Raw genomic sequence first — 24,816 nt, forward strand, 5'->3', positions numbered from 1 at the left:
TCGCTATTGCAGAACCTAAGACTGGCCTTTTGCTATGTCTTTTCAGGCTTTTGCATTTTTGATGACCAGATGACCCCACCCAGGCCCACAATTCTTGACTCTACCAGTCATGTGGCATCCACCCAGAAGAGGTCCACATCCCTGTGATTGCATCCCCAACCAATTGCATCCCCAACCAATCAGCAGCACCCATTCCCTAGCCCCCTGACCACCAAACTATCTTTTAAAAACCCCACCCTCCAAATTTTTAGGGAGGCTGACTTCAGTAACAGTAAAGCTGCTGTCAATGGAAAGACTGAAACTTTGTAAAATATCTGAAGAGATTATTTTGAGCGAAACGCAAGCGTCCATGGCCCAGGACATAGCCCTCAGAAGACCCTGAGAACATATGCCCAAAGTGGTCAGGCCACAGCTAGCATTTATGAACTGTCATGGCGCTGGTGGGAGTGTCTTATACGGATAGGTAGCAAAGAGAACTTACAGGTTGCTTTCTATCACTTGCCGGTTTCAGCAGGTTTCTTATCTGGTCTTGGAATCACACCCTGCTGGTCTCCTGTCTCAGCCCAAATGGAACATTGTTCAAATGTTTACATCTACTCCTATGTAGTCAACTTCCATTTTTTGTTTTTTACCCTTCCATAATAAAGTTAGAAAAATATTTAGTTTCTACCTAGGAGAAAAGTGAATAGTATAGCTTTCTGTATTTTTTGCATTTCATGTCTTAATCCCTCACTTCACCTCCCTCTCCTTAGGGAATATACATAGACACTTTGGCAAATCATAGGACATCTTTACAGATCCTGATTTTGAGAGCAAGAAGTGATGTGATTCCTTAATCTAATTTTTTTCAAGATTTTATATAGGGTAGACCCTATTCAATACTATATACTTTCTTCAGTATCCTGAGAATGAAAGAAAACTAAGTGCAAGAAAAGTGGAAAATTTCGCTGCTTTTGTTTCCTGTCCTGCTGGACGATTGCATCTCCATTTTTGAGCATTTTTAATCACAGATGAATCCAGACCCATATAATAAAAAGGCTTGTTGCTCAGGGCGGCTCTGGCCACCTCTTTTATTACCTCTGATTTTAGCTTACACATAGCATTCCTTTGCAATTTCCTTTTTTTCATATTTGCAACTTCTGTCACGTATAAAAGGGAACAATGGCAAAAGGAAAACGCAAGCTGAGCTCTACAAGCAGTGACTTAGATTCCACCTGCTAATTCAAAAGGAAAATTGCAGGCTGGCGGGAAGCTCAGCCCTATAGAGGATTCTGGGATGTGTAGTCCCGACTTTGGGGGGCACTTCCGCTCTGGGAAAGCGTGGCTTTGTTATTTGCTCTACTGGGGAAATAGGAACCCATAACCCAGTGCTCAGTGGGTTCGGTGATACTTCGGCTACTTGAGGACCAGAACACGAAGCCTGCTCCCCTCGGGGATTCTGGGAAATACGATTGGGCCGTGGGAGTTGAAGCCGGCACTTCCGCCTAGAGGGGCGGGGCAGCGGCTGCCCTTCCACCCGGGGATGCTGGGAAGTGTAGTTCCAGAGCTCCCTGCCGTCCCAGTCACTTCCGCTGCAAAAGGTTGAGAGCGCGGCCTTCATTCCTCTCGTGGAGGTGAGTGAGCCTTGGGATCCGGCGACCTGTTTTAACTTTTATGGCTTGGTCGTAGGATCAGCGGGGCTCGCTCTTCGGTCAGCAGGAAAAGACGCTGCGGCGAGCAGCGGAGGGCGGAGTTGAATGGCAGGGCAACTGATTGCCTTACTCTATCCGGAGCCGCTGCGTTCGGGGCGGTTCGAGAGTCCCCAGATTGGGAGTGGACCTGAATGGGGCGGCGTCTGAGGGTCTCCTGGGCTCTCAGCGGCCTGACCCGCCTGCCCTCACCTCCCACAGCTCTTTCGCTTCCTAGCGGTATAACGTTGGGTGGGAACTTAATCTTTTGGTGCTTAGTTTCTGGTCTTAGTTTCCTCTTCTGCAAAACGGAATATTAACCTTATATATTTGTTTTGACAATTAGTAATATAGTACAAGTAAAATGTGTATAGAATAGTACAGGAATGTGGCAACATGTTGGCTATTATATTAAAACTATGGTAATAACCTTAAAAATATTCATTTTTCAGCAAGCGCCTGGCTCTCCTTTCTGATTCCTGCAGGAGAGGAGGCTGTTGCTGGACTATTTCTGACCTGTTTTTTAAGAAAGAGTGCATCACTCAACAGGTGGCATCTGGAGTTATCCTCTGTGGATTTTCCAGGATCTCAGACAAGGTCGTGCCATCTCCCAGCCTCCTTTCCTTCCCCTGCTGTGGCTTCTGAAAGAATGCTGCGGAGAGGAGGAAAGAGAGCATCCTGGCTCCTAGCAGCAGAGCCCCACTGTGACAGGACCTAGCATTCACCTTTCTCTTCTGTTCCGAGTGGAAGAAGGTATTTCATTCATTGCAAATGTTTCTCCCGTTATTGAATAATTGGGGAAAATGTGACATGAATATTAGTCACACTATACATTGGGTGCTATCACTCTGAGGGCTTTATAAAAACTAACACACTGAACCTTCACAAAGGCTTTGTGTTGTGGGTTCTGTTCACCTTACAAAGGTGATGTGGGTACTGTTGTTACACCAATTTTGCAGACGAGGAAATGGAGAGAGCCTAATTTACTTTCCTGTGTCACAGTGCTAGTAAGAACAGTGGGATTTGTGTCCTAGAATTGGGTTCCTTACATCTGAATACCCTTGGTCCCACAGTTTGAAATCCCAATTTAGAATTAGGAAATAAAATAAACAATCCATATAAATAAGCATAGGAAACTGGCTACAGAGGAGCCATTTGAGATCAAGTTGGGGACGGAGGTTGAAATTTTACTGTAGAAGATTTTGAAAGAAAGGTTGAGTTTGGACTTCTTTATAAAATTTTGAAAGAATTCTCATTTAATTTAATTTTAAGCAATATTAGTAGTTCATATTATAATCATAGAGAAGCATGTTCTCTGTACAGGATGCAGAAAATACAGAAATATAAAATATTACAAATTTTCTTAATACTAGGATATAAATTATTATTAACATTTTAATGCATTTCTGTTTAGCAGTTTTTAATGTGTTTTTGTCTATGTTTTATGAAATTGTTATCACACTATTCATAGTGGGTTGTTACTCCCTTATTTTTGACTATGGAAATATCCAAACATACCCAAATATATTGAACTCTTACATACAGTCACCCTGCTTCCATCCTTGCTAATCTTATTGCCTCTCCCACCAACTTTTTTTTTCCCTTGAGTATTTCAAAACAAACCCAGATGTTCAGTCAGTAAGGCTTAAAAACTAATAATTATCATTCATTGTGTTTTGTGTGTTTTGCTTTTTTTGAGATGGAGTCTTGCTCCGTTGCCCAGGCTGGAGTGCAGTGGCGCGATCTCGGCTCACTGCAACTGCTGCCCCCTGGGTTCAAGCAATTCTCCTGCCTCTGGGATTACAGATGCCCGCCACCACGCCCGGCTAATTTTTGTATTTTAGTATAGAGACTGGGTTTCTCCATGTTGGCCAGGCTGGTCTCAAACTTGACCTCAAGTGATCCACCCACCTCAGCCTCCCAAAGTGTTGGGATTCCAGGTGTGAGCCACCATGCCGGGCCTCATTAATTGTTTATATATGAAGGCCAAGGGAGGGGAGATTCTATTCATTTGCCAGGGCTGCCATAAGAAAATACTACAAATTGGTCGGATTATACAGAAATGTATTTGTTACAGTTCTGGAGGCTAGAAGTCCAAGATCAAGGTGTCGCCAGTTTTGGTATCTTATAAGGCCTCTCCCCTCTGTGTGCTTGAGCTCCCTTGCTGTATGTCAACTTCATCACCTCTTTAAAGACCCTATTTCCAAAGACAGTTATTTTCTGAGATACCGATCATTAGGACTTTAACACTGAGAGAGGCACACACAATTCAGCCCATAATAGATATTAGCAGCAGCTCTAAGGTTTTTGACTCCTGGCAGCTAGGAGAATGCTACTTATGTGAGAAAGCTAGAAAGAGTTGCAATTTAGGAAAAGGAAGAAGATTGATTTTCTTTGCTTTTTTGGAGTTGCACTTGCCACTGGCATATAACTCTTGATTTCTTATCTCTCTCCCATTAGACTTCAGGGACCTCTGTTTCATGGACATTATCACATTCTCAGAGTACCCAGCAAGAGGTTTGCAAAGAGGAGTTATTCAGTGAGTAAGTGTGATTCATGTAGCTCTCCAACAGGCATCTGGATTTTGGGTGCTACAGCTTGCAATTAGAGAACAAAATAGAAAGATTACCCATAGTCCTTGTCCATTATCTCACGTTTGATGGGCTGTAGAATCCATCAACTTTTTCAGAGTATTCAAAAGTTGAGTACAATTGTGGATAATATTGTACAATTGTGGATAATATCTAAAACAAACTGCCTTAAAGACAAATCAAACCACTGTTAAGGTACAGTCTTTTTTGTTTGTTTGTTTTTGAGACAAAGTCTTGCTCTGTCGCCCAGGCTGGAGTGCAGTGGTGTGATCTTGGCTCACTGCAACCTCCACCTCCCGGGTTTGAGCGATTCTCCTGTCTCAGCCTTCCCAGTAGCTGGGATTACAGGTGTGCACCACCATGCCCAACTAATTTTTGTATTTTTAGTAGAGACGGGGTTTTGCCATGTTGGTCAGGTTAGTCTCGAACTCCTGACCTCAAGTGATCTGCCCGCCTCTTCCTCTCAAAGTGCTGGGATTATGGTAAGGACTGCTGACATTTGTTGGGTGTTTCTTATGACTTGGAGAATTTCTAGTGGTTTCCATGCACTAGCTTATTTGTTTTTTATGACAGTTCTATTTTATTCTGATTTTAAAGATGAAGAGCAAACACAGACAAGTTAACTATACAGATGACCCGGTGGCATAGTCAGCGGGGCAGAGCCAGAATCAAACTTCAGTAGCAAGTCGGAACACTCAGTAACTGAATAACCTTGGGCAAGTTACTTGAACTTTCTGTGCCCAGTTTTCTTACCCGTTAAGTAGGGATGATATTAATAACTACTTCGTAAAGTTTCTGTGAACAGATATGTAACAATGTTTGAAGTAGCGCCTCGCATGTAGTAAGTCCTCTGTGTATTATAGACTAAAGCTGGCCTTCATCTTCTACAGATAAATTGAAAAATGCAACAAGTTATTGAAGGAGCAAAGGGGTGTGTGTGTGTGTGTATAAATATATTTTTGTTTTGTTTTGTTTTGTTTTGAGACAGAGTCTCGCTCTATCATCCAGGCTGGAGTGCAGTGGCACAATCTCGGCTCACTGCAACCTCCGCCTCCAGGGTTCAACCAGTTCTCTGCCTCAGCCTCCCGAGTACCTGGGATTACAGGCGTCCGCCACCATGCCTGGCTAATTTTTTTGTATTTTTAGTAGAGATGGGGTTTCACCATCTTGGCCAGGCTGGTCTTGAACTCCTGACCTCGTAATCCACCTGCTTGGGCCTCCCAAAGTGCTGGGATGACATGCGTGAGCCACCACACCCGGCCTCAAAGGTATATTTTTAAGTATTCTTTTCTTCCCCACTTTCTGCTTTTTCTATGGATGCTTTAATTCTGTTATATATTTAAACAAATGTGTATAGTTTCTATGATAGTGATTGCTGAAACCTATAACTAACTATAATTTGCTGTCTTTTGAACTTAGCGAGTCCCTGTGGGATGATTATATGGTCTATATTGCCTTAATAAAAAGGTCTAAGCCTGCACTATCCAATAGTGTAGCCATTAGCTACATATGATTATTGGCACCTGAAACGTGACTAGTCTGAATTGAGATATGTTATAATGGTAAGGCACAACAGATTTCAAAGACCTACTATGAAAAAAAGAATGGGCCGGGCGCGGTGGCTCAAGCCTGTAATCCCAGCACTTTGGGAGGCCGAGACGGGCGGATCACGAGGTCAGGAGATCGAGACCATCCTGGCTAACATGGTGAAACGCCGTCTCTACTAAAAATACAAAAAACTAGCCAGGCGAGGTGGCGAGCGCCTGTAGTCCCAGCTACTCAGGAGGCTGAGGCAGGAGAATGGCGTGAACCTGGGAGGCGGAGCTTGCAGTGAGCTGAGATCCGGCCACTGCACTCCAGCCTGGGCGACAGAGCGAGACTCCGTCTCAAAAAAAAAAAAAAAAAAAAAAGAAAAGAAAAGAAAAAAAGAATGTAAAATCCCTCAGTAATTCTTATACTGATTACAAGTTGAGGGGATAATATTTTGGATATGTTGGGTTAAAGAAAATATATTGTTGAAATTAAGCTCACTTGCTTCATTTTACCTTTTTAAATGTAGCTATGAGAAAAATTTAAATTACACAAATAGCTTGCCTGCATTATATTTCTCTTGGACAGCACTGGTCCAAGAGAAAGGGAAGCCTCCCCTTTCACTCTGAGAATTTGCCTCCAGAAGCATTAGCAGTCATTCTGCAGCTCTTTCCTCTTAGAGAGAGCTCGAGGGGCATCTTATACTGGAGAGAAGCAGGGAGCTGATAATCAGTAGGCCCAAGTGCCAGGCAGAGCCATGCCCCCAGCTTCCCGGGTGCCCGTGGATAGTTCCGTCAACTCTTTAAGAGGCAATGTAGAATAATGGCAGTGGTTCTTGAACTGTGGTCACATCAGAATCACAAGACCCAGGCCCTAGACTCCTTCTGTGAGCTTGAACCTCTGTGTTCTTTATTAGTAATTCAGGTGTTCTGGTCACCTATTCACCCCATTGGTAAAGGAGGGATTCCCCACCTGCTACTGTCTAAGTGTCCCCCAGACATTGAAACTTAATCCCCATTGTGGTGTTATTAAGAGGTGAGGCCTTTGGGAAATGATTAAGTCATGAGGGCATGAAGGAGTTAATGCCCTTATAAAAGAGGCTTCAGAGAGAGTTCACCTCCCTTGTTCTTCTGCTATGTGAAGACACAGCATTCCCCCGTCCCCCTTTTCCCCTACCCTTTTGCCACGTGAGCAAAAAGGCCCTCACTGGACCCACAGCCTGCTGGAGCCTTGATCTTAGACTTCCCATCCTTCAGAACTTTTAAGTTTAGGAGTACACGTGCAGGTTTGTTATATAGGTAAACTTGTGACATGGGGGGTTGTTGTACAGATTATTTTGTCACTAGTGCCCATTAGTTATTTTTTCTGATCCTCCACGCTCTGATGGAGACCCCAGCATCTGTTGTTCCCCTCTATGTGTCCATGTGTTCTCATCATTTAGCTCCCACTTGTGAGTGAGAACATGTGGTATTTGGTTTTCTGTTACTGTGTTAGTTTACTAAGAATAATGTCCTCCAGCTCCATCCATCTTCCTGCAAAGGACATCTTTTCTTTTTTTTTTTTTTTTTTTTGAGACAGTTTTGCTCTTGTTGCCCAGGCTGGAGTGCAGTGGTGCCATCTCAGCTCACCACAACCTCGACCTCCCAGGTTCAAGCGATTCTCCTGCCTCATCCTCCTGAGTAGCTGGGATTACAGGCATTCACCACCTTGCCTGGTTAATTTTGTATTTTTTTTTTTCAGTAGAGACAGGGTTTCTCCATGTTGGTCAGGCTGGTCTCATACTCCTAACCTCAGGTGATCCACCTGCCTCAGTCTCCCAAAGTGCTGGGATTACAGGTGTGAGCCACTGCACCCAGCCAGGATATCTTTTTTATGGCTGCATAGTATTCCATGGTATATATGCACCACATTTCCTTTATCTAGACTGCTGTTGATGGGCATTTAGGTTGATTCCATGTCTTTGCTAAATACCAGACCTATGGCTTTTTAACAACAAAAAAAATTTCTATGTTCTTCAGGGCTGAATTACATGCCTTCAGTTATCAGATATCTACATGGCTTTCTCTTCCTATATTTGAGGTCTCTGCTCAAATATAAGAGAAATTTTTCATGACAAAAACTTGTTCTGTGACAGCCCCTCCTTTCATCTCTTTTTATTTCTTTACCCTGCCTTCTTGTTCTTAAAAGTGTCTCTCACTATATATTGGGGGTTTGTTATGCCCTCGTGGCCCATTATAATATCAGCTTTGTGAGATCAAGGTCTTTGTTCATTGCTGTATATTTCACATCTAGGACCCTTGGCTGGCATAGAGTAGACCCTTCAACAATTATATGTGGAATGAATGGTTCAGGTGATAAATAATGAGGCCTTGATCCACATGGTGTATCTATCAACTATTCACTACATCATTAAAGTAGTCATTGTGCAAATCTTTGAGTTCCTTCCAAATGCTTGTAGCAATATAGTAGGTGTTGGGGATAGAGCAGGAAACGAAACTCCCCATTAGACAGGTGTAATGCATATAAGTAAGTAAATAATTAGAAGGATGTTAGAGAGGAATAAGGGCTTAGAGAAAAGAATTAAGCAGAGATGAGGGATAGGAAGTGTTGGGGTGCAGTTAGGAGACCGAAATTATCTACGGGATGGCTAGAGACTCTGAGGTGGTGACATTTGAATAAAGAAGGAAGAGGTTCTTAGTGTGGCTCTTCTAATAGTCTCTCTGGCCCTAGCCTCCTCCCCATCAAGCCTCCTCCTGTCTGAGAGAGTAATCTGTTTCTAACACTCCTTTCTGGAAGTCCTTCAGTGCTCTCCTGCTGACTTGCAGATAATATTGTGACTTGAACATCATCATGGTTTGAATTCTGCCTTCCTGTCCCATCTCTTTCTGCCTATTATTTGTCTTCACATCATGACATTTGTTCTCTGGGAGTTTTATAGTGATTTGGATTCTCTGGCTAATACAGCTCAGTCATCCTCCAGGGCTCAGATTAAGCCACGTTTGCATAGAATCCCCTGCATTCCAGTGTGGGCTTAGGAGCCCATTCCTCATGCTGCCAGAGGATGCTGTGCACTACTCTGGCATTTAGCCATGTGTAGTGGAATTGCCAGTTTCCTCATCACTAGACTGTGAGCATCTTGAGGCTGGAGAATTGCATCTCTTTTAGTAAGGTTCCCACAAGTCTTCATTGAGTTAATAAACTCATCTATTTAATGAAGTAGTAATAAATTCACCTGCCTAGTGCTAATTATGCAGGCAGTAAAATAGTGTTCGTTCTCAGTATTTTAAGGGACATATTCTGTAGGTTCCGTAACAGTGACTCATGCTGGCATTGACTTTGAAGAGCAGAGAGTACTGTCCTAAGATGTATTTAACAAAATCCAGAGATGCTTTTCCTTCCAAAAATGACTTTGATCTTGCCCAAGGACAGCAAATATTGTGAAAGACCTAGAGGAAAAACTTGGAAATAAAATCCCTGCTCTCCAAATCCTCCCAACTGGAGTCAGTCTCAGAATTACACAACTCAGAGAGACCTTAGAGCAACTAGTCTAGTCTTCCTATGTGCATCTCCATGTCTGATGGTGGGTTCATTCATTCTTTCAGTCATTTCTGCTGGGCAATTACTTTGTACAGGAACTGTTTTAGGTACTTGGGATATAAAGCTGAATAAGCATTCATCACAAGACAGATGGTTGATGTGCTATTATCACTTTTTTCCCCAAGGCAATGGAAATATACCCCCTGCAAAACATTCTTATTGAGAAGAGGTTGCTGGGCAAATAATAGAGTTAGAACAAAGTGAATTACAAATTCTAAAAGTATTTCAGGCTGGGTGCGGTGGCTCACACCTATAATCCCAGCACTTTGGGAGGCCAAGGTGGGTAGATCACTTGAGGTCAGGAGTTTGAGACCAGCCTAGCCAAAATGGGGAAACCTCATCTCTACTAAAGAAACAAAAGAAACAAAAAAAATTAGCCAAGAATGGTGGTGGGTGCCTGTAATCCCAGCTATTGGGGAGGCTGAGGCAGGATAATCTTTTGAACTGGAAGGCTGAGGTTGCAGTGAGCCAAGATCATTCCACTGAACTCCAGACTGGGCCACAATGTGAGACTCCATTTCAGAAAAATAAATATTTCTTCTAAGATTGGAAGGTTTTATGTTTCCCGTTTCTGTAGTAAGGGTTCTTCTATCTGAACTGAGAGAACTAAGAATAATTTACTAACAAATGAAGCAGTAATTAACTAATACTAAACTTTTAATCTGGGTATTTTACTCTGTTTCCACCCTCCATAGAATCAGAATCATACCCTGAGAGCTACAAGGAGAACTCCATTTTTCACTGTGCAGGGGCTCTCTCCTGAAGGGTCAAGTGGAATCTGGAATCCAGCCCATGCTTCCCCATCATCAAGCCATGTGAAGCTGCAGACTCCTTGAGTGTCTTAGTCCGTTTGTGCTGCTATAACAAAATATACCATAGACTGGGTGGCTTAAACAGCAAACCTTTATAACTCACAGTCCTGGAGATGGGGAAGTCCATGATCAAGTCACTGGCAAATCCAGTGTCTAATGAGGCCACTCTTACTGGTTTGCAGAAGCTATTGTCTTGTATCTTCCTGCGGGGAAGAGAGAAGGAGCTAGGTTACTTGCTTTTCTTACAAGGACAGCAATCCCATTATGGAGGCTTTACCCTCATGACCTAATTACCTCCTAAAGGCCCCACCTCCCAATAACATCACATTAGGGCTTCAACATAAGAATTTTGAGGGGACATAGACATTGGTCCACAGCAGCAAGGGAGGGGCTCCTTGACTGTTTCATGTAAAGCAGCCGCATGGGTTTATGCATAACTTCTACTGATTGTTTAAGCTGCCAGAAACTGTTCCACGTGTTTTATGTATACTTAGTCACTTTCACTGATCTTCCTATGAGGTAGTTATTATTATATCCAATTTATAGATTAGACATTAGAGCACAAAGTACTAGCAAGTTGGAGATGCCGGTATTCCAGTACTGGTGGGCTAGTTCTGGAGTCTAGACTTCACAACTGTGTTCTCTACTCCCTCAAGCAGCTCCCTTGGCTTCAGAGTCCAATCTCCATTTCTGTCTTTTATCCCTAACTCTGGAGCCCTCATTTCTCCTTCCATGAAACCTTAGACTCCCATCTGCTTATTTTTGTCTTTAGAAGCAACAGAGAGACAAGATTTGGAATAGTGGCTCTGGTATGAAAGCCAGATTCAGGTACCGTTCCTGCCTCTTGACCTCACCGAACCTCAGCTTCCTCGCCTGTTAAATGGATACAGTTGCCATCATCATAATTTGTTGAGAACTCCCTAAAATGCCAGGTATTATGCCGAGGGCATTGCATAAATTCAGTCATTGATTCCTCACAGTAATCCTATGATTAACATCCTGTTTTCATTTCCTTTCTTTTAGCTGAGCAGAGGCACAGAGGTTTGGGTGGTTGGACCAAAGTCACACAACTGATGCAACAGTAGGTTCTTCACAGGTATGTGTGAAGTACCTTAATGAAACATCATGGACCAACTTCTTCATAAGTTAAACATCACCATTTTTGTTGTTATTACTGTACTTACTGTAGCTTGTTAATTTCAGTGACATTGATTATCTAATTTATAGCTACATAAGTCTTGCAGAGTCATGATATTTTATTCAATTTCCTCTGTCTCTGTGATAATCTTTTTAAGGCCGTACTGTTAAAGTAAATTTTGTAAGGTCTTTTTTTTTTAGATTTTGTCTTTCTCTTTAGAGATAGAGTCTCACTCTGCTGGCCAGGTTGGTCTTGAACTCTTGGCCTCAAGCAGTTCTCCCACCTTGGACACAGAGTGCTAGGATTACAGGCATAAGCCACCATGCACAGCCAAATTTTTCAGGGTCTTATACCTTTTAGAAACCAGTCCATATAGTCAAATTCATAGAGACAACGTGGTTATCAGGGGCTGGGAGGGGGAATGGGGAATTATTACTTAATGGGTACAGAAAAAATTCTGATGATGGATGGTGGTGATGGTTGCACAACAATGTAAATGTACTTACCGAACGGAACCACTTAAATGGTTAAAATGGTAAATTTTATGCTACATATTTTGCTATCAAAAAAGCAGTCATCTATGTACAGTAGTCCCCCCTTATCCACAGCAAATACCTTCCAAGAGCCCCAGTGAATGACTTAAACCTCGGATATTACCAAAGCCTCAATATACTATGTTTTTCCTTTACCTACATACTTATGGTAAAGCTTAATTTATAAAGTAGGCACAGTAAGAGACTAACAATAACTCAAAATAGAATAATGATAAAATACTGTAACAAAAGTTCTATCAACATGGTCTCTCTGTCTCTCAAAATATCTTACTGCACTCTACTCACCTATTTTTGGACCATAGTTGACTTCAGGTAACTGAAACCACAGAAAGCAAAACTATGGATAGGAAGGACCTCTGTAATCTTAAGTATTATTGCAAAAGCCTCAAATTAAGTATGGGAAACCAAGAGAGAATAACAGGTATTTCAGAGGTTAAAGGCGAGGTTAAAGCACAAACCTCTACTAAAAAATTCATCGGCTGAGTGTGGTGGCTCACACCTGTAATCCCAGCACTTTGGGAGGCTGAGGCAGGAGGATCACTTGAGCCCAGGAGTTCGAGACCGGCTCGAGCAACATAGCAAGACCTCGTCTCTACAAAAAGTCAAAAAATTAGCTGGACATGGTGGTGCACACCTGTGGTCCCAGCTACTTGGGAGGCTGAGGTGGGAGGCTTGCTTGAGCCCAGGTGTGAGTCATGATTGTGCCACTGCTCTCCAACCTACACAGCAGAGCAAGACCCTGTCAAAAAAAAAGAATTTATTGGTAGAAACCATTAATGAGGACAGGTTTTATGTTACTGAATGTTATGTGCTTTTCTGCAGCTAAGAAGTAAGCTACTCTGAAAATGTTCTTTGAGTTTTTCCCCTCCTCATTTAATTCGTAAACAATCCTATGAGGTTGTTAATTCTCTCATTGTTAATCTCTTCATTTTATGCGTGAAAGAACTGAGGCACCGAGATATTAATAATTTGTCCAGGATTTCATAGCAAATAACAATGCCATAAATCTAGGCATTTGGCCCCAGAGATTACTCTTAATCTGAGCATTTTACTCTCAATCTCTACTCTCCCTAGAATCAGTCATACCCTGAGAGCCACAAGGAGATACTATGTTAGGGGCACACTGTGTGTGGTCAGGCAGGTCACTCGCTTGCCAGGGTCTTACAGTCAGAGGGACAAGTAGTATCTGGAATCCAGCCTAGTCTCTGTTCATCAAGTCAGCCTGAGGAAGGAACACTGTTGCTATTTCATGTTTAAAAAATGGCTATGTGGGTTAGTGACATCCTTGGCCAAACTCTCATGGCTTTTTTCTCCTTCCCCCTTGTTTTCTCCTTCCCTCTTAAGACTTGGCACTTCTCCAGAAGGAGGAGGACAAAATGACGAAGTCTAAGGTGAGTTGGACCTCCCTTTCTCCAGAAAAACTGTCATCTCATTTCTGAAAGATTACACACACCTTATTCTTTTTGTTAGGAAGATGAAGGAGAACAGTAGACATTTAAGAACCTCTTGTGTGCCAGATGCTTGCTGCTTTTTACTTTTGTGTTAATTTTTCTTGCTTTACTTTATGACTTTATGATTTGATAAATAAGCATAGAAAAGTCAGTAACAGAATAAAAATCTCTCATTTTCCTACTATTTCCCTTACAAAACAACTGTTTTGATTTTCCATGTTCTTTTCCTCAGATGTATTCTGTGTATTTGTAAGCATTGTATAGATAAAATGTTCAAGTTACAACTTTTCTAATTAATATTATTTGCCCCATATTTTTATAGTCCCTTGAATTGATGTTACTCTGTGGTGTGTGTGAGAAATAACTTTTCTCCTCATTCATCAACATTTAGGTAGTTTAGAATTTTTACTGAAAACGGTTACTACAGTTTTCCCACAAATAACCATTTTTTTCCAAAAAGCAATTTGAAGGAGTTTTGGTATTATTTACTTTTAATGTTATAGAAACACTATATTGAAAAAGTACTTTTTTTTTTTTTTTTTTGAGACGGAGTCTCGCTCTATCGCCCAGGCTGGAGTGCAGTGGCGCAATCTCGGCTCACTGCAAGCTCCGCCTCCCGGGTTCACGCCATTCTCCTGCCTCAGCCTCCCGAGGAGCTGGTACTACAGGCGCCCGCCACTGCGCCCGGCTAATTTTTTCTATTTTTAGTAGAGACGGGGTTTCGCCATGGTCTCGATCTCCTAACCTTGTGATCCGCCCGCCTCGGCCTCCCAAAGTGCTGGGATTACAGGCGTGAGCCACCGCGCCCGGCCGAAAAAGTACTTTTGATATGTGGTACTTTGGGTATTTCGTATATCAATGATTCAAATATGACATCGTGCAACATGGTATCTCTGATCAGAGAAAACATTATTAGGTATTTCCATGTAAGAAAGCTAGATTTTTCTTACCCAGGCCTAAGTTGTACCCTGTGTATGTTTATTTACTGATCTGTATTGTTTTACTCTTATGTTAACTTATTTTATTAAAGTAATAATGTACTTAATTTTAGAAGTCCAGTCGTACAAGAGGACTTACCAGATACTTTTCTTACTGTATTTATTCCTCACACCAACTTTATGAGGCAGTACTTGGTCTCCTGTGCATTTTAATTACAAAGAAACAAGACTGTAGAATTGTGGAAAGTTGCTGAGTTTCACTTAGGATACCAGAGATCCAACTGATTTCAAAAGACTCCAGGATTTTTACTTAATTAAAGAGAGAGAGGCAAAGGAAAAGAATTCTTCACTCAGAGGACCTGGCCCTTTTTGTGTGGGTGCCTAGCTTGTCCTGGTTAGTGGAAGATGCCTCAGATAATACTGCCTCTACTTGATTCTCTCTCCAGTGGCCTCTTCTTCTGTATGATCACTGTCATTCATTTAGGGCACCTGAATGTGCAGGGCTCCAGGGATGAACAGTGTTTATATGATTTATGATATGCTGGCTGGGCGCCGTGGCTCATACCTGTAATTCCAGCAATTTGTGGGGCCGAGGCAGGTGGATCACTTGAGGTCTGGAGTTCGAGACCAGCCTGGCTGAACATGGCAAAACCTTGTCTGTACTAAAAATACAAAAATTAGCCTGGCATGGTGGTGCATGCCTGTAATCCCAGCTACTTGGGAGGCTGAGGCACGAGAATCACTTGAATCTAGGAGGCGGAGATTGCAGTGAGCTAAGATCATACCACTGCATTCCAGCCTGGGGAACAGACAAGGCTCTGTCTCAAACAAACAAACAAACAAACTATATGATACGCTAGTGATTCTTTATCACGGGTGATTTTGCCACCCCGCCCCCCACCCCCCGGCAATATCTGGAAACATTTTTGGTACCACAGGTCAGGGGTGCTACCAGCATCTAGTAGGTAGAAGCTAAGGATGCTGCAAAACACCCTACAGTGCCCTAGACACCCCCACACAGCAGACAGCTATCTCGCCTGAAATAGCAATAGTGCTGAGTTTGAGAAACCCTCCTCTACACAAAGCTATACAACACCAGCAAAATGTAGGTGAACAACAACGTATATGCTAAAAAAACAAAGACTTAAAATCATCACTAGAAATTTTACAGAGTTGTAAGATAAAACTCTAAATGGAATATCAATAAAAGGACAGTAACAGGCAAGATACCAAAGAAAAATAAAAATGTCCAGTAAATATATGAAAATATGATCTTACTAATTAAGTACACACCAAAAAACCAAGTTGTTTCTTACTGAACAGATTGCCTAGGATTTTGGAAAAGTCAGTTATATTCAATGTTATATATGGTATGGAGAATCAGTGATATTTACTTTCTCTTGGGGATAGGATAAGATAGGGAAAAATTGAAAAGATCTGTCATACATCATAATTTGGAAGTTGCATATTCTCTGACATTGTGATTTTTCACTTCTTGGAACTTACCTAAGAAAATAGGTGGGTAATATCTGTGTAAAAAGTTGTTCTTTACAGCATTTATTATAAAGAGGAAAAATCTCTAAAATATAATACACTTTATATGGAATGTTTAACTATATGATAGTAAAGTTGAGTATGGTCTCTTAAGAATCTGGCACCTTTCCCTACACATCTTTTTCACATTTCTCAGTGCTATCTGTCTTCCAGTGGACCTATATTGCAAGATTTAGGTGGAGTGTGTTTGATGTTGTAGGAGCCAGTGACATTCAAGGACGTGGCTGTGGTCTTCTCTGAGGAGGAGCTGCGACTGCTGAACCTCGCCCAGAGGAAGTTGTACCGAGATGTGATGCTGGAGAACTTCAGGAATGTGGTCTCAGTGGGTGAGGACAGGCATTCTCTGACTGAACATTGTCTCCCTCCGGTGTCTCTCTGTCCTTGGGTATACAGGGCTTTGGAGCTCTTGAACTGGTTTTCAGTTTTCTAATCATCCATCATAAGACAGATATGGAATTTTTAGTCTTTCCTCCTGGCAAAAGTGTGTATTTTGTTAATGAACTATAACTTGACAGCATGACAACTATACACTTTTTTTTTTTTTTTTTTTTGAGACAGAGTCTCGCGCTGTCGCCCAGGCTGGAGTACAGTGGCCGGATCTCAGCTCACTGCAAGCTCCACCTCCCGGGTTTACGTCATTCTCCTGCCTCAGCCTCCCGAGTCGCAGGGACTACAGGCGCCCGCCACTTCGCCCGGCTAGTTTTTGTATTTTTTAGTAGAGACGGGGTTTCACCATGTTAGCCAGGATGGTCTCGATGTCCTGACCTCGTGATCCGCCCGTCTCGGCCTCCCAAAGTGCAGGGATTACAGGCTTGAGCCACCGCGCCCGGCCAACTATACACTTTTATACTTTCTCAAATTGTGGTCATCTCCAATTAATGGGTCATGATATACATTTGATGAACTGTACCATTGGTTTTTTTAATGAAATAAAATGGGGTAGAAAATGTCAGAGCACTTGGCAATAACTGCACATTGCAGCAAAGACTATGTCCTGATGCCAAGAAGAATGTGAGAGACAATGGAGAGGGTATGATGAAAACATATTTTTTTTTCTAGTAATTTATACTTATATCTGCATATCTTGGGTCTTTGCATGAAATATACTTCCTCCGATGGGTCATGATTAGAAGTGTGGAAAACACTAATTTTGACGATGAAATGAGGACAAGAATTTTTTGTAATTTTGGCCTCTAATGTATTAATTATAAACCTATGTCCTTGCCTTTTCACAGGGCATCAGTCCACACCAGATGGTCTACCCCAGTTAGAGAGAGAAGAAAAGCTGTGGATGATGAAGATGGCAACCCAGAGAGATAACTCCTCAGGTGAGGAGGGGCTGGGGCTGCTGGACTTTTTTCTATTAGTCTTGGAGATATTCCAAGGTTGGTAAACAAAAATATGTGATGAAGGCATAGTCTAGAACAGTTTTTTTCCCCCTGATGAATATCTAATCTAATTCTAATTTATTGGGTGCTTTTGGATATATGAAGATCTGTATTCATTAACCCACTTAGTTTGTTCAGGATGCTAAAACAAAATAGTACGGACTGGGGAATTTATAAACAACAGAAATTTATTTCTGACATTTCTGGGGGCTGGGAAGTCCAAGTTCAAGGCATCAGCAGATTCGATGTCTGCTGAGGGCCTACTTCCTGATCCAACAACAGCACCTTCTTGCTACGTCCTTAAATGGAAGGGGCAAGAAATCTCTCTCAGGCCTCTTTTATAAGGGCACTAATCCTATTCATGAAAGATCTGCCCTTATGACATAATCACCTTCCTAATGCCTTAGGAGTTAGGATTTCAGCATACAAATGGCAAGGGCACACACATTGAGACCATAGCACCCATATCTAATGAAAGCTTAGCTTTAGTTGTAATCAAATTGAGTATCATTTCCCCCTTGTGGCTTTCCTGTAGCCGTTAATAGTGAATCTTGCTCACTTGGTGAAGAACTACTTTGTAGAATAAAGATTCTCATAGCCACTTTTGAGGCAAGTCTCTATAAAAGAAAATCACTTTACACAAGGAAAAAATAATGTTTAGAGAATAGCTTTTAAGTCTTTCCCTTTAAAGGTTTTCTTTGTGGCAACCATCCCCCTCTTCCAAAGAGAGTTACAGAAAAGAATGTTACTTCTCATTTTAGACATCCCTATTCAAATATGGTATGTATGGCAATGCCTTTATTATCTACAAAATTAGCCACTAAGCAAATAAATGTTATAGAAGATAGCCATTCAATAAACATATTCTAAAGAAGGTAGATTTTAGTTTTCTCTTCATTGTAATAAGGGGCTAACATATCATTTTCAATTAGAAACATTATAACCTGGGCAAAATAGGGAAATTGCCCTACTCAAATTGACACATTCTCAGGAAGACAAAAAAAAAGTCACATTTAAAAGTGAAAACTTGCGGCTAGGCATGGTGGCTCATGCCTGTAATCCCGGCACTTTGGGAGGCTGAGGTGGGTGGATCACCTGAGACCAGGAGTTCCAGACCAGCCTGGCCAACATGGTGAAACCCCGTCTCTACTAAAAATACAAAACTCAGTTAGGCATGGTGGCGGGCACCTGTAATCCCAACTACTCGGGGGGGCTGAGGTAGGAGAATCACTTGAACCTGGGAGGTGGAGATTGCCTAGAGCCTAGAGCGCGCCATTGCACTGTAGCCTGAGCAACAAGAGTGAAACTCCATCTCAAAAAAAATAAACAAACATAAAAGTCAAAACTTGCAAAATATATACAGACATGACAAACTAAGTAGGCTTCAACTTAAAGGAAACACATTTATCTGTTTTCCAAGTTTCCATTATTACAATATAACTTTCTATTTGAACAATTTATTTGATTAAGAAATTAATACTTTTCTTAATCATTTAGGCTAGGAGGTGTCAAACTTTTGAGTATGAGTTACAATAAGAAATATATTTTATATCATAAATAATACAAACATTCACATATGGGTAGATGTGTGTGTGTGTGGCTTTAAACAATAATTTATGCAGAGAAATAAATACATTACTGCTTACAAAACACATCTAATATTTTTATATTCTGTTAATGCTTGTCACAAGTTACTGAATTTATTTCAAACTCACTAATAGTCCTAGCCTTCAGTTTGAAAAGCAATGGCGTGATCCATATAGAAAAATGTATTTACATCCATCCATTTTCATAGTCTGCTTTCAGAGACAACATTATTCCCGAGGCTCTAAATATTGACTCCTACTTGAAAAAGGAAAAATTTCAAAAACAATGAGAGAACAAAAATTTTAGAAGCAATCAATCCCTAGATACCCTGGCCACTTTTCTGCCTTACGATTTTTTTTTTCTAGGTAATTGTTACCATGATTTTGTGATCAGCATGATTTTCTCATCAGCACTATCCACTTAGCTTAGCCCTGCATCCAGTAAAACCTTAAAACTTCCCAGAAGAATCGCTCTTTCCAGTTCTTTCCCATTAGGCATAGTTTACTTGAAAAAGTTCTTTCACTTTTGTAATTTGGCTCAAAGTCTCCTAGAGAAGACAAGTGGGAATTCTTTTATTCAATACATCTGTTGAACACTGTGTGTCAGGCAGAGCTCTTGGGTGATGATAAAGTGGTGAATGATATAAAATGCTTGTGCTCATGGATGGCAACATCCGTTCAACAGAGACATAAAAAATAATAAGGGACATATTTAGTCTGTCAGAGGGTAATACGTGCTTTGTCAAAACAAAACAGGTGAATGGAACTTGCCAGGGGAGTAAGGTAGATGGGGAGAATTTACTATTTGATACTGAGTGGGAAAGAGGCCTCACTGGGCCGGGCATGGGGGCTCACAACTGTAATCCTAACACTGTGAAAGACGGAGGCAGGTGGATAGCTTGAGCTCAAGGGCTTGAGACCAGCCTAGGCAAGATGGTGAAACCCCAGCTCTACAAAAAATACAAAAATTAGCCAGGTGTGGTAGTGTGCCTCTGTAGTCCCAGCAGCTTGGGGGGATAAGGCAGGAGAATCACTTGAGCCAGGAGGTTGAGGCTGCAGCGAGCCAGGTTCACGCCACTGCACTCCAGCCTGGGTGACAGAGTGAGACCCTGTCTATAAAAAACAAAAAGGACCAGGCACGGTAGCTCACACTGGTAATCCCAGCACTTTGGGAGGCTGAGGCGGGTGGATCACGACATCAGGAGTTCAAGACCAGCCTGACCAACATGGTGAAACCCCCCTGGTGGTTATGGAAACTTTAATTGCTATTAGGTTTTAGAATAATGTATGTTATTACCATAAACCTCTTCTCCCAGGTGTTCTCATGGAGGATATTTCCTAGCAAGAGGTAAAGGACCACTATCTGTTTACACTTGAACTTTAGGTATGTAGGTCAGCAATCCCCAATCTTGGCATCAAGGACTGGTTTGTTGGAAGATGGTTTTTGCACAGACTGGGGTCGGGGGGATGGTTTTGAAATGAAACTGTTCTACCTCAGATCATCAGACCTCAGTTGGATTCCCAAAAGGAGCACGCAACCTAGATCCCTCACGCACACAGTTCACAATAGGATTCACGGTCCCATAAGAATCTAATGCCACCACTGATGTGACGGGAGGTGGAGCTCAGGCAGTAATGGCCATTTGCCTCCTGCTCACCTCCTGCTGTGTGGCCCAGTTCGTAACAGGCCACGGACTGGTATTGGTGCACGGCCCAGGGGTTGGGGACCCTAACTTAGGTGATAAGGTATTTTCTGAAAAATGTATGTCTTTCTAACTAGCACAGTGCCTCAAAATCTCCCAATCTTGGAATAAACTTCCAATGAAATAATCCCAGGCAAAGGTTTTTGATAATTTATGGTAGGAGTTTTGCTAGACATTTTGAACAGGGCCACTTTGTTCAGATGTCTATGCAGTAGGCAAATTTTGTGGAAGCTATTCATTAGACATCTGCTATAGCAAAAAATTAGGCTTTTAGTAAGGTGTAGTTTCTTGGTAAAGATTTCTTAGGAAACATGTTTCCTGTTCTGCAACCACCACATTTTTACCGGGTAGCTCACACAGAAATTTAGTGTGATTCTAAGCAGGTCTCATGTGTAGTGAATGAGAACCTGATGACTCCCTCTTGGTGTCTTGGTACATGTACATGATGATAATGAGAAACGGAACCTTCTCCTGGTTCAATGAAGCCTTAGGCTGTGGGCCTGAGTTTATAAACTTGACATCTTGGAACAAAACATTATTTACATGCTCCATCTCCAAATTTTCTTTATCCTTTTAGGAGGCAAGAATCTAAAAGAGATGGAGACTCTTCAAGAAGTAGGATTAAGGTACCTGTCTCATGAAGAATTTTTCTGCTCCCAGATCTGGCAACAGATTACAAGAGAGTTAACCAAGTATCAAGATTCTGTGGTAAACATTCAAAGAACAGGCTGTCAGTTGGAAAAACGAGATGATTTGCACTATAAAGATGAGGGATTCAGTAATCAAAGTTCCCATCTTCACGTTCACCACAGAGTCCACACTGATGAAAAACCCTACAAAGGAGAACATTGTGTGAAAAGTTTCAGCTGGAGCCCTCATCTTCAAATTAACCGAAGGGCTAATGCAGGAGAGAAGCCCTACAAATGTGAAAAATGTGATAATGCCTTCCGTCGGTTTTCAAGTCTTCAAGCCCATCAGAGAGTCCACAGTAGAGCAAAATCATACACAGATGATGCAGCTTATAGGAGTTTTAGTCAGAGGTCACATCTTCACCATCATCAGAGAGTTCCCACTGGAGAGAATCCATACAAATATGAAGAGTGTGGGAGGAACATTGGGAAAAGCTCACATTGTCAAGCTCATCTGATAGTTCACACGGGAGAGGAACCCTATAAATGTGAGGAGTGCGGGGTAGGCTTCAGTCAGAGATCATATCTTCAGGTTCATCTGAAAGTTCACGCTGGAAAGAAACCATATAAGTGTGAAGAGTGTGGGAAGAGCTTCAGTTGGCGTTCACGACTACAGGCTCATCAGAGAATCCACACTGGCGAGAAACCATACAAATGCAATGCGTGTGGCAAGAGCTTTAGTTACAGCTCACACCTTAACATTCATTGTAGAATCCACACAGGAGAGAAACCCTATAAATGTGAGGAGTGTGGGAAAGGTTTCAGTGTGGGTTCACACCTGCAGGCCCATCAGATAAGCCACACTGGAGAGAAACCATACAAATGTGAGGAGTGTGGGAAAGGCTTCTGCCGGGCCTCAAATCTTTTGGACCATCAAAGAGGCCATACTGGAGAGAAACCGTATCAGTGTGATGCATGTGGTAAGGGCTTCAGTCGTAGCTCAGATTTTAACATTCATTTTAGAGTCCATACAGGGGAAAAACCCTATAAATGTGAGGAGTGTGGCAAAGGCTTCAGCCAGGCCTCAAATCTTCTGGCCCATCAAAGAGGCCACACTGGAGAGAAACCCTACAAATGTGGTACATGTGGGAAGGGCTTCAGTCGGAGCTCGGATCTTAATGTACACTGTAGAATCCACACAGGAGAGAAACCCTATAAATGCGAGAAGTGTGGTAAGGCCTTCAGTCAGTTCTCCAGCCTTCAGGTGCATCAGAGAGTCCACACTGGAGAGAAACCATATCAGTGTGCAGAGTGTGGGAAGGGCTTCAGTGTAGGTTCACAGCTTCAAGCCCATCAGAGGTGCCACACTGGAGAGAAACCTTATCAATGTGAGGAGTGTGGGAAGGGCTTCTGTCGGGCCTCAAATTTTCTGGCACATCGTGGAGTCCACACAGGAGAAAAACCATACCGATGTGATGTGTGTGGTAAGCGCTTCAGGCAAAGATCCTACCTTCAGGCCCACCAGAGGGTCCACACAGGAGAGAGACCATACAAATGTGAGGAATGTGGGAAAGTCTTCAGCTGGAGCTCATACCTTCAAGCCCATCAAAGAGTTCACACTGGAGAAAAACCATACAAATGTGAGGAGTGTGGGAAGGGCTTCAGTTGGAGCTCAAGTCTTATCATTCATCAGCGAGTCCATGCTGATGATGAGGGTGACAAGGACTTTCTTTCATCAGAGGATTCACACAGGAAAACTTGATAAAATATGTTTTACTATCTCAGATGGGTGCTGAAATATTTTAATTATCAGAGCTATCATAGACAAAACATTTGTTTTATAGTCAGTAGTTCGGCCGAGTGACTGGGAGACCGCACAGCAGAGAAGCCTCACAAGAGTGGAGACATGGACTGCATTCAGAACACTGACCAGTAGCTGATACATGCAGACAAGAGGATCAGGAAGGATGAATCTGATCTGGAGTAAACCAGAAGTACTAAGATGGGAATGCTGAACGCTATTCCACTAGAATATAAGGTCCAAGAGGGTAGGGACTTTGTTGACTGCCAAATCTACTCTGCCTTTTCAGTGCCTAACACATTGTAATTTTTCAGTAATGTTTGAAATTACTGTCATACTTGAAATTCAGTAATATTTGACATTTATCTCTAGAAGTTTCTCTAAAATTGTACTCAGAAGAAGAATTCTGCAAGGCTTGGAAGATATATAAGTTAGTCATATGGCCTGATTTTCCCATTTTTGCAGGTCTCGTGGATGAGTGTTTATCAAACTGAAGATTGCAGCTTGTTAGTGGGTCCAGAGATCAGTTTCTGGCTAGCAACTAGAAATTTTGTATGTTAACAGTACTTTATTAAGGTGTAATCTGCATGCAGTAACATGCACAAGTCTCAAGTTTATGGCTTCCTGAATTTTGACAAATGTAATAATCACCAAGATCCATGTATACAATGTCTATTAAACCAAAAAGTTTTCTTGTGCCCATTTCCAGTCAATCCCACCTCCAGTGCCAAGTATTATGATTTCTGTACCATAAATTACTTAGGTCTGTTCCTGAGCTTCCTATGGATTTAGTATGTACTCTTATATCTAGATTCTTATGATCAAATGTATGATGATCTCAGTAGATTCACAGAAAACATTTGACAAAATTCAGCATCCACTCATGATGAAAAAATTTTTCAATAAGATAAAAGGCATCCATGAAAATCATACAAGCTAACCTTTTTTTTACAGATGAGGGAATAATTTGTATACAGTGAAACTGACTTTTTTTACATTATTAGGGAATAATTTATATACAGTGAAACTGACTAGTGTATCATTATGCATTTTGGCAAGTGCTGTCATGTGAACACCACCATCACAATCAAGACATTCAACAGTTCTAGCACCCCCTGCCCTGAAACTTGCTTGTTCTGTTTAGTCAGTCCCTCTCCCCATCACCAGCCCTTGTCAACCACTGGCTCATTTTCCATCTGTATAGTTTATATCATTTCCAGAATGTCATATCAATGGAATCCTAGAGTATGTTTCCTTTGGAGTCTGGCACCTTTCACTTAATGCTTGTGAGACTCATCTGTCTTGTTGCATATATCAGTACAGAAGTCATTTCTTTTTATTGCTGAGTAGTAGTTAGTCATATGGATGTTCCAGTTTGTTTATCCATTTATCACTGGTGGGATATTTGGGTTTTCAGTTTTTAGTGATTATGAAGAGAGCTGCTTCAACATTTGCAAACAGTTTTGTGTATCCACATTTTCTTTTGTCTTAGTAAATAGGAGTGGAATTGCTGGGTTGTATGGTAATAGTATATTTATCTATGAAAAACTGACAGACTTTTCTAAAATAACTGTACCATTTTACATTCCTACCACCAATGTATGAAAGTCCCAGTTCCTTAACTTCACCAACAATTGGTATGTCAGGGTTTTGTTTTGTTTTTATTTTGTTATTAGGATTTCAAAGGTTTTATACTGGGATTTCATTTTGGTTTTGATTTACATTTCCTTAATGGCCATTGAGCATCTTTACTGCTCGTCCGCTATCCATATGCCTATTTTCTTTTGTGAAATATGTTCAAATCTTTTGTCCACTTTTTAAAAACCTGGGTTGTTTGTTACTGATTTTCGAGAGTTCTTTATATGTTCTGGATAGAT

General features: G+C 41.6%; 1 protein-coding gene across 10 annotated transcripts; it reads left to right on the forward strand.

Annotated features, from left to right (window-relative positions):
- The first annotated feature begins 1,536 nt into the window (after positions 1 to 1,536).
- Positions 1,537 to 23,637, forward strand: ZNF45 (zinc finger protein 45). Of its 10 annotated transcripts, none has more exons than XM_073016327.1 (10): positions 1,537 to 1,613; positions 2,120 to 2,420; positions 4,128 to 4,210; positions 5,247 to 5,526; positions 10,970 to 11,129; positions 11,221 to 11,293; positions 13,234 to 13,280; positions 16,032 to 16,158; positions 17,068 to 17,160; positions 21,087 to 23,637. In XM_073016327.1, exons 7-10 carry the CDS (start codon positions 13,266 to 13,268, stop codon positions 22,898 to 22,900), a joined length of 2,049 nt encoding a protein of 682 aa, XP_072872428.1. In that variant the 5' UTR covers positions 1,537 to 1,613; positions 2,120 to 2,420; positions 4,128 to 4,210; positions 5,247 to 5,526; positions 10,970 to 11,129; positions 11,221 to 11,293; positions 13,234 to 13,265; the 3' UTR covers positions 22,901 to 23,637. The 10 variants fall into 10 exon arrangements, with proteins under 10 accessions (XP_072872428.1, XP_072872430.1, XP_072872431.1 ...); XM_073016329.1 differs by having other exon boundaries at positions 5,405 to 5,526; XM_073016330.1 differs by having other exon boundaries at positions 5,408 to 5,526.
- Positions 23,638 to 24,816: the final 1,179 nt, after the last annotated feature.

This window comes from Chlorocebus sabaeus, chromosome 6 (assembly GCF_047675955.1).
Source record: "Chlorocebus sabaeus isolate Y175 chromosome 6, mChlSab1.0.hap1, whole genome shotgun sequence".
Taxonomy (NCBI): Eukaryota; Metazoa; Chordata; class Mammalia; order Primates; family Cercopithecidae; genus Chlorocebus; species Chlorocebus sabaeus.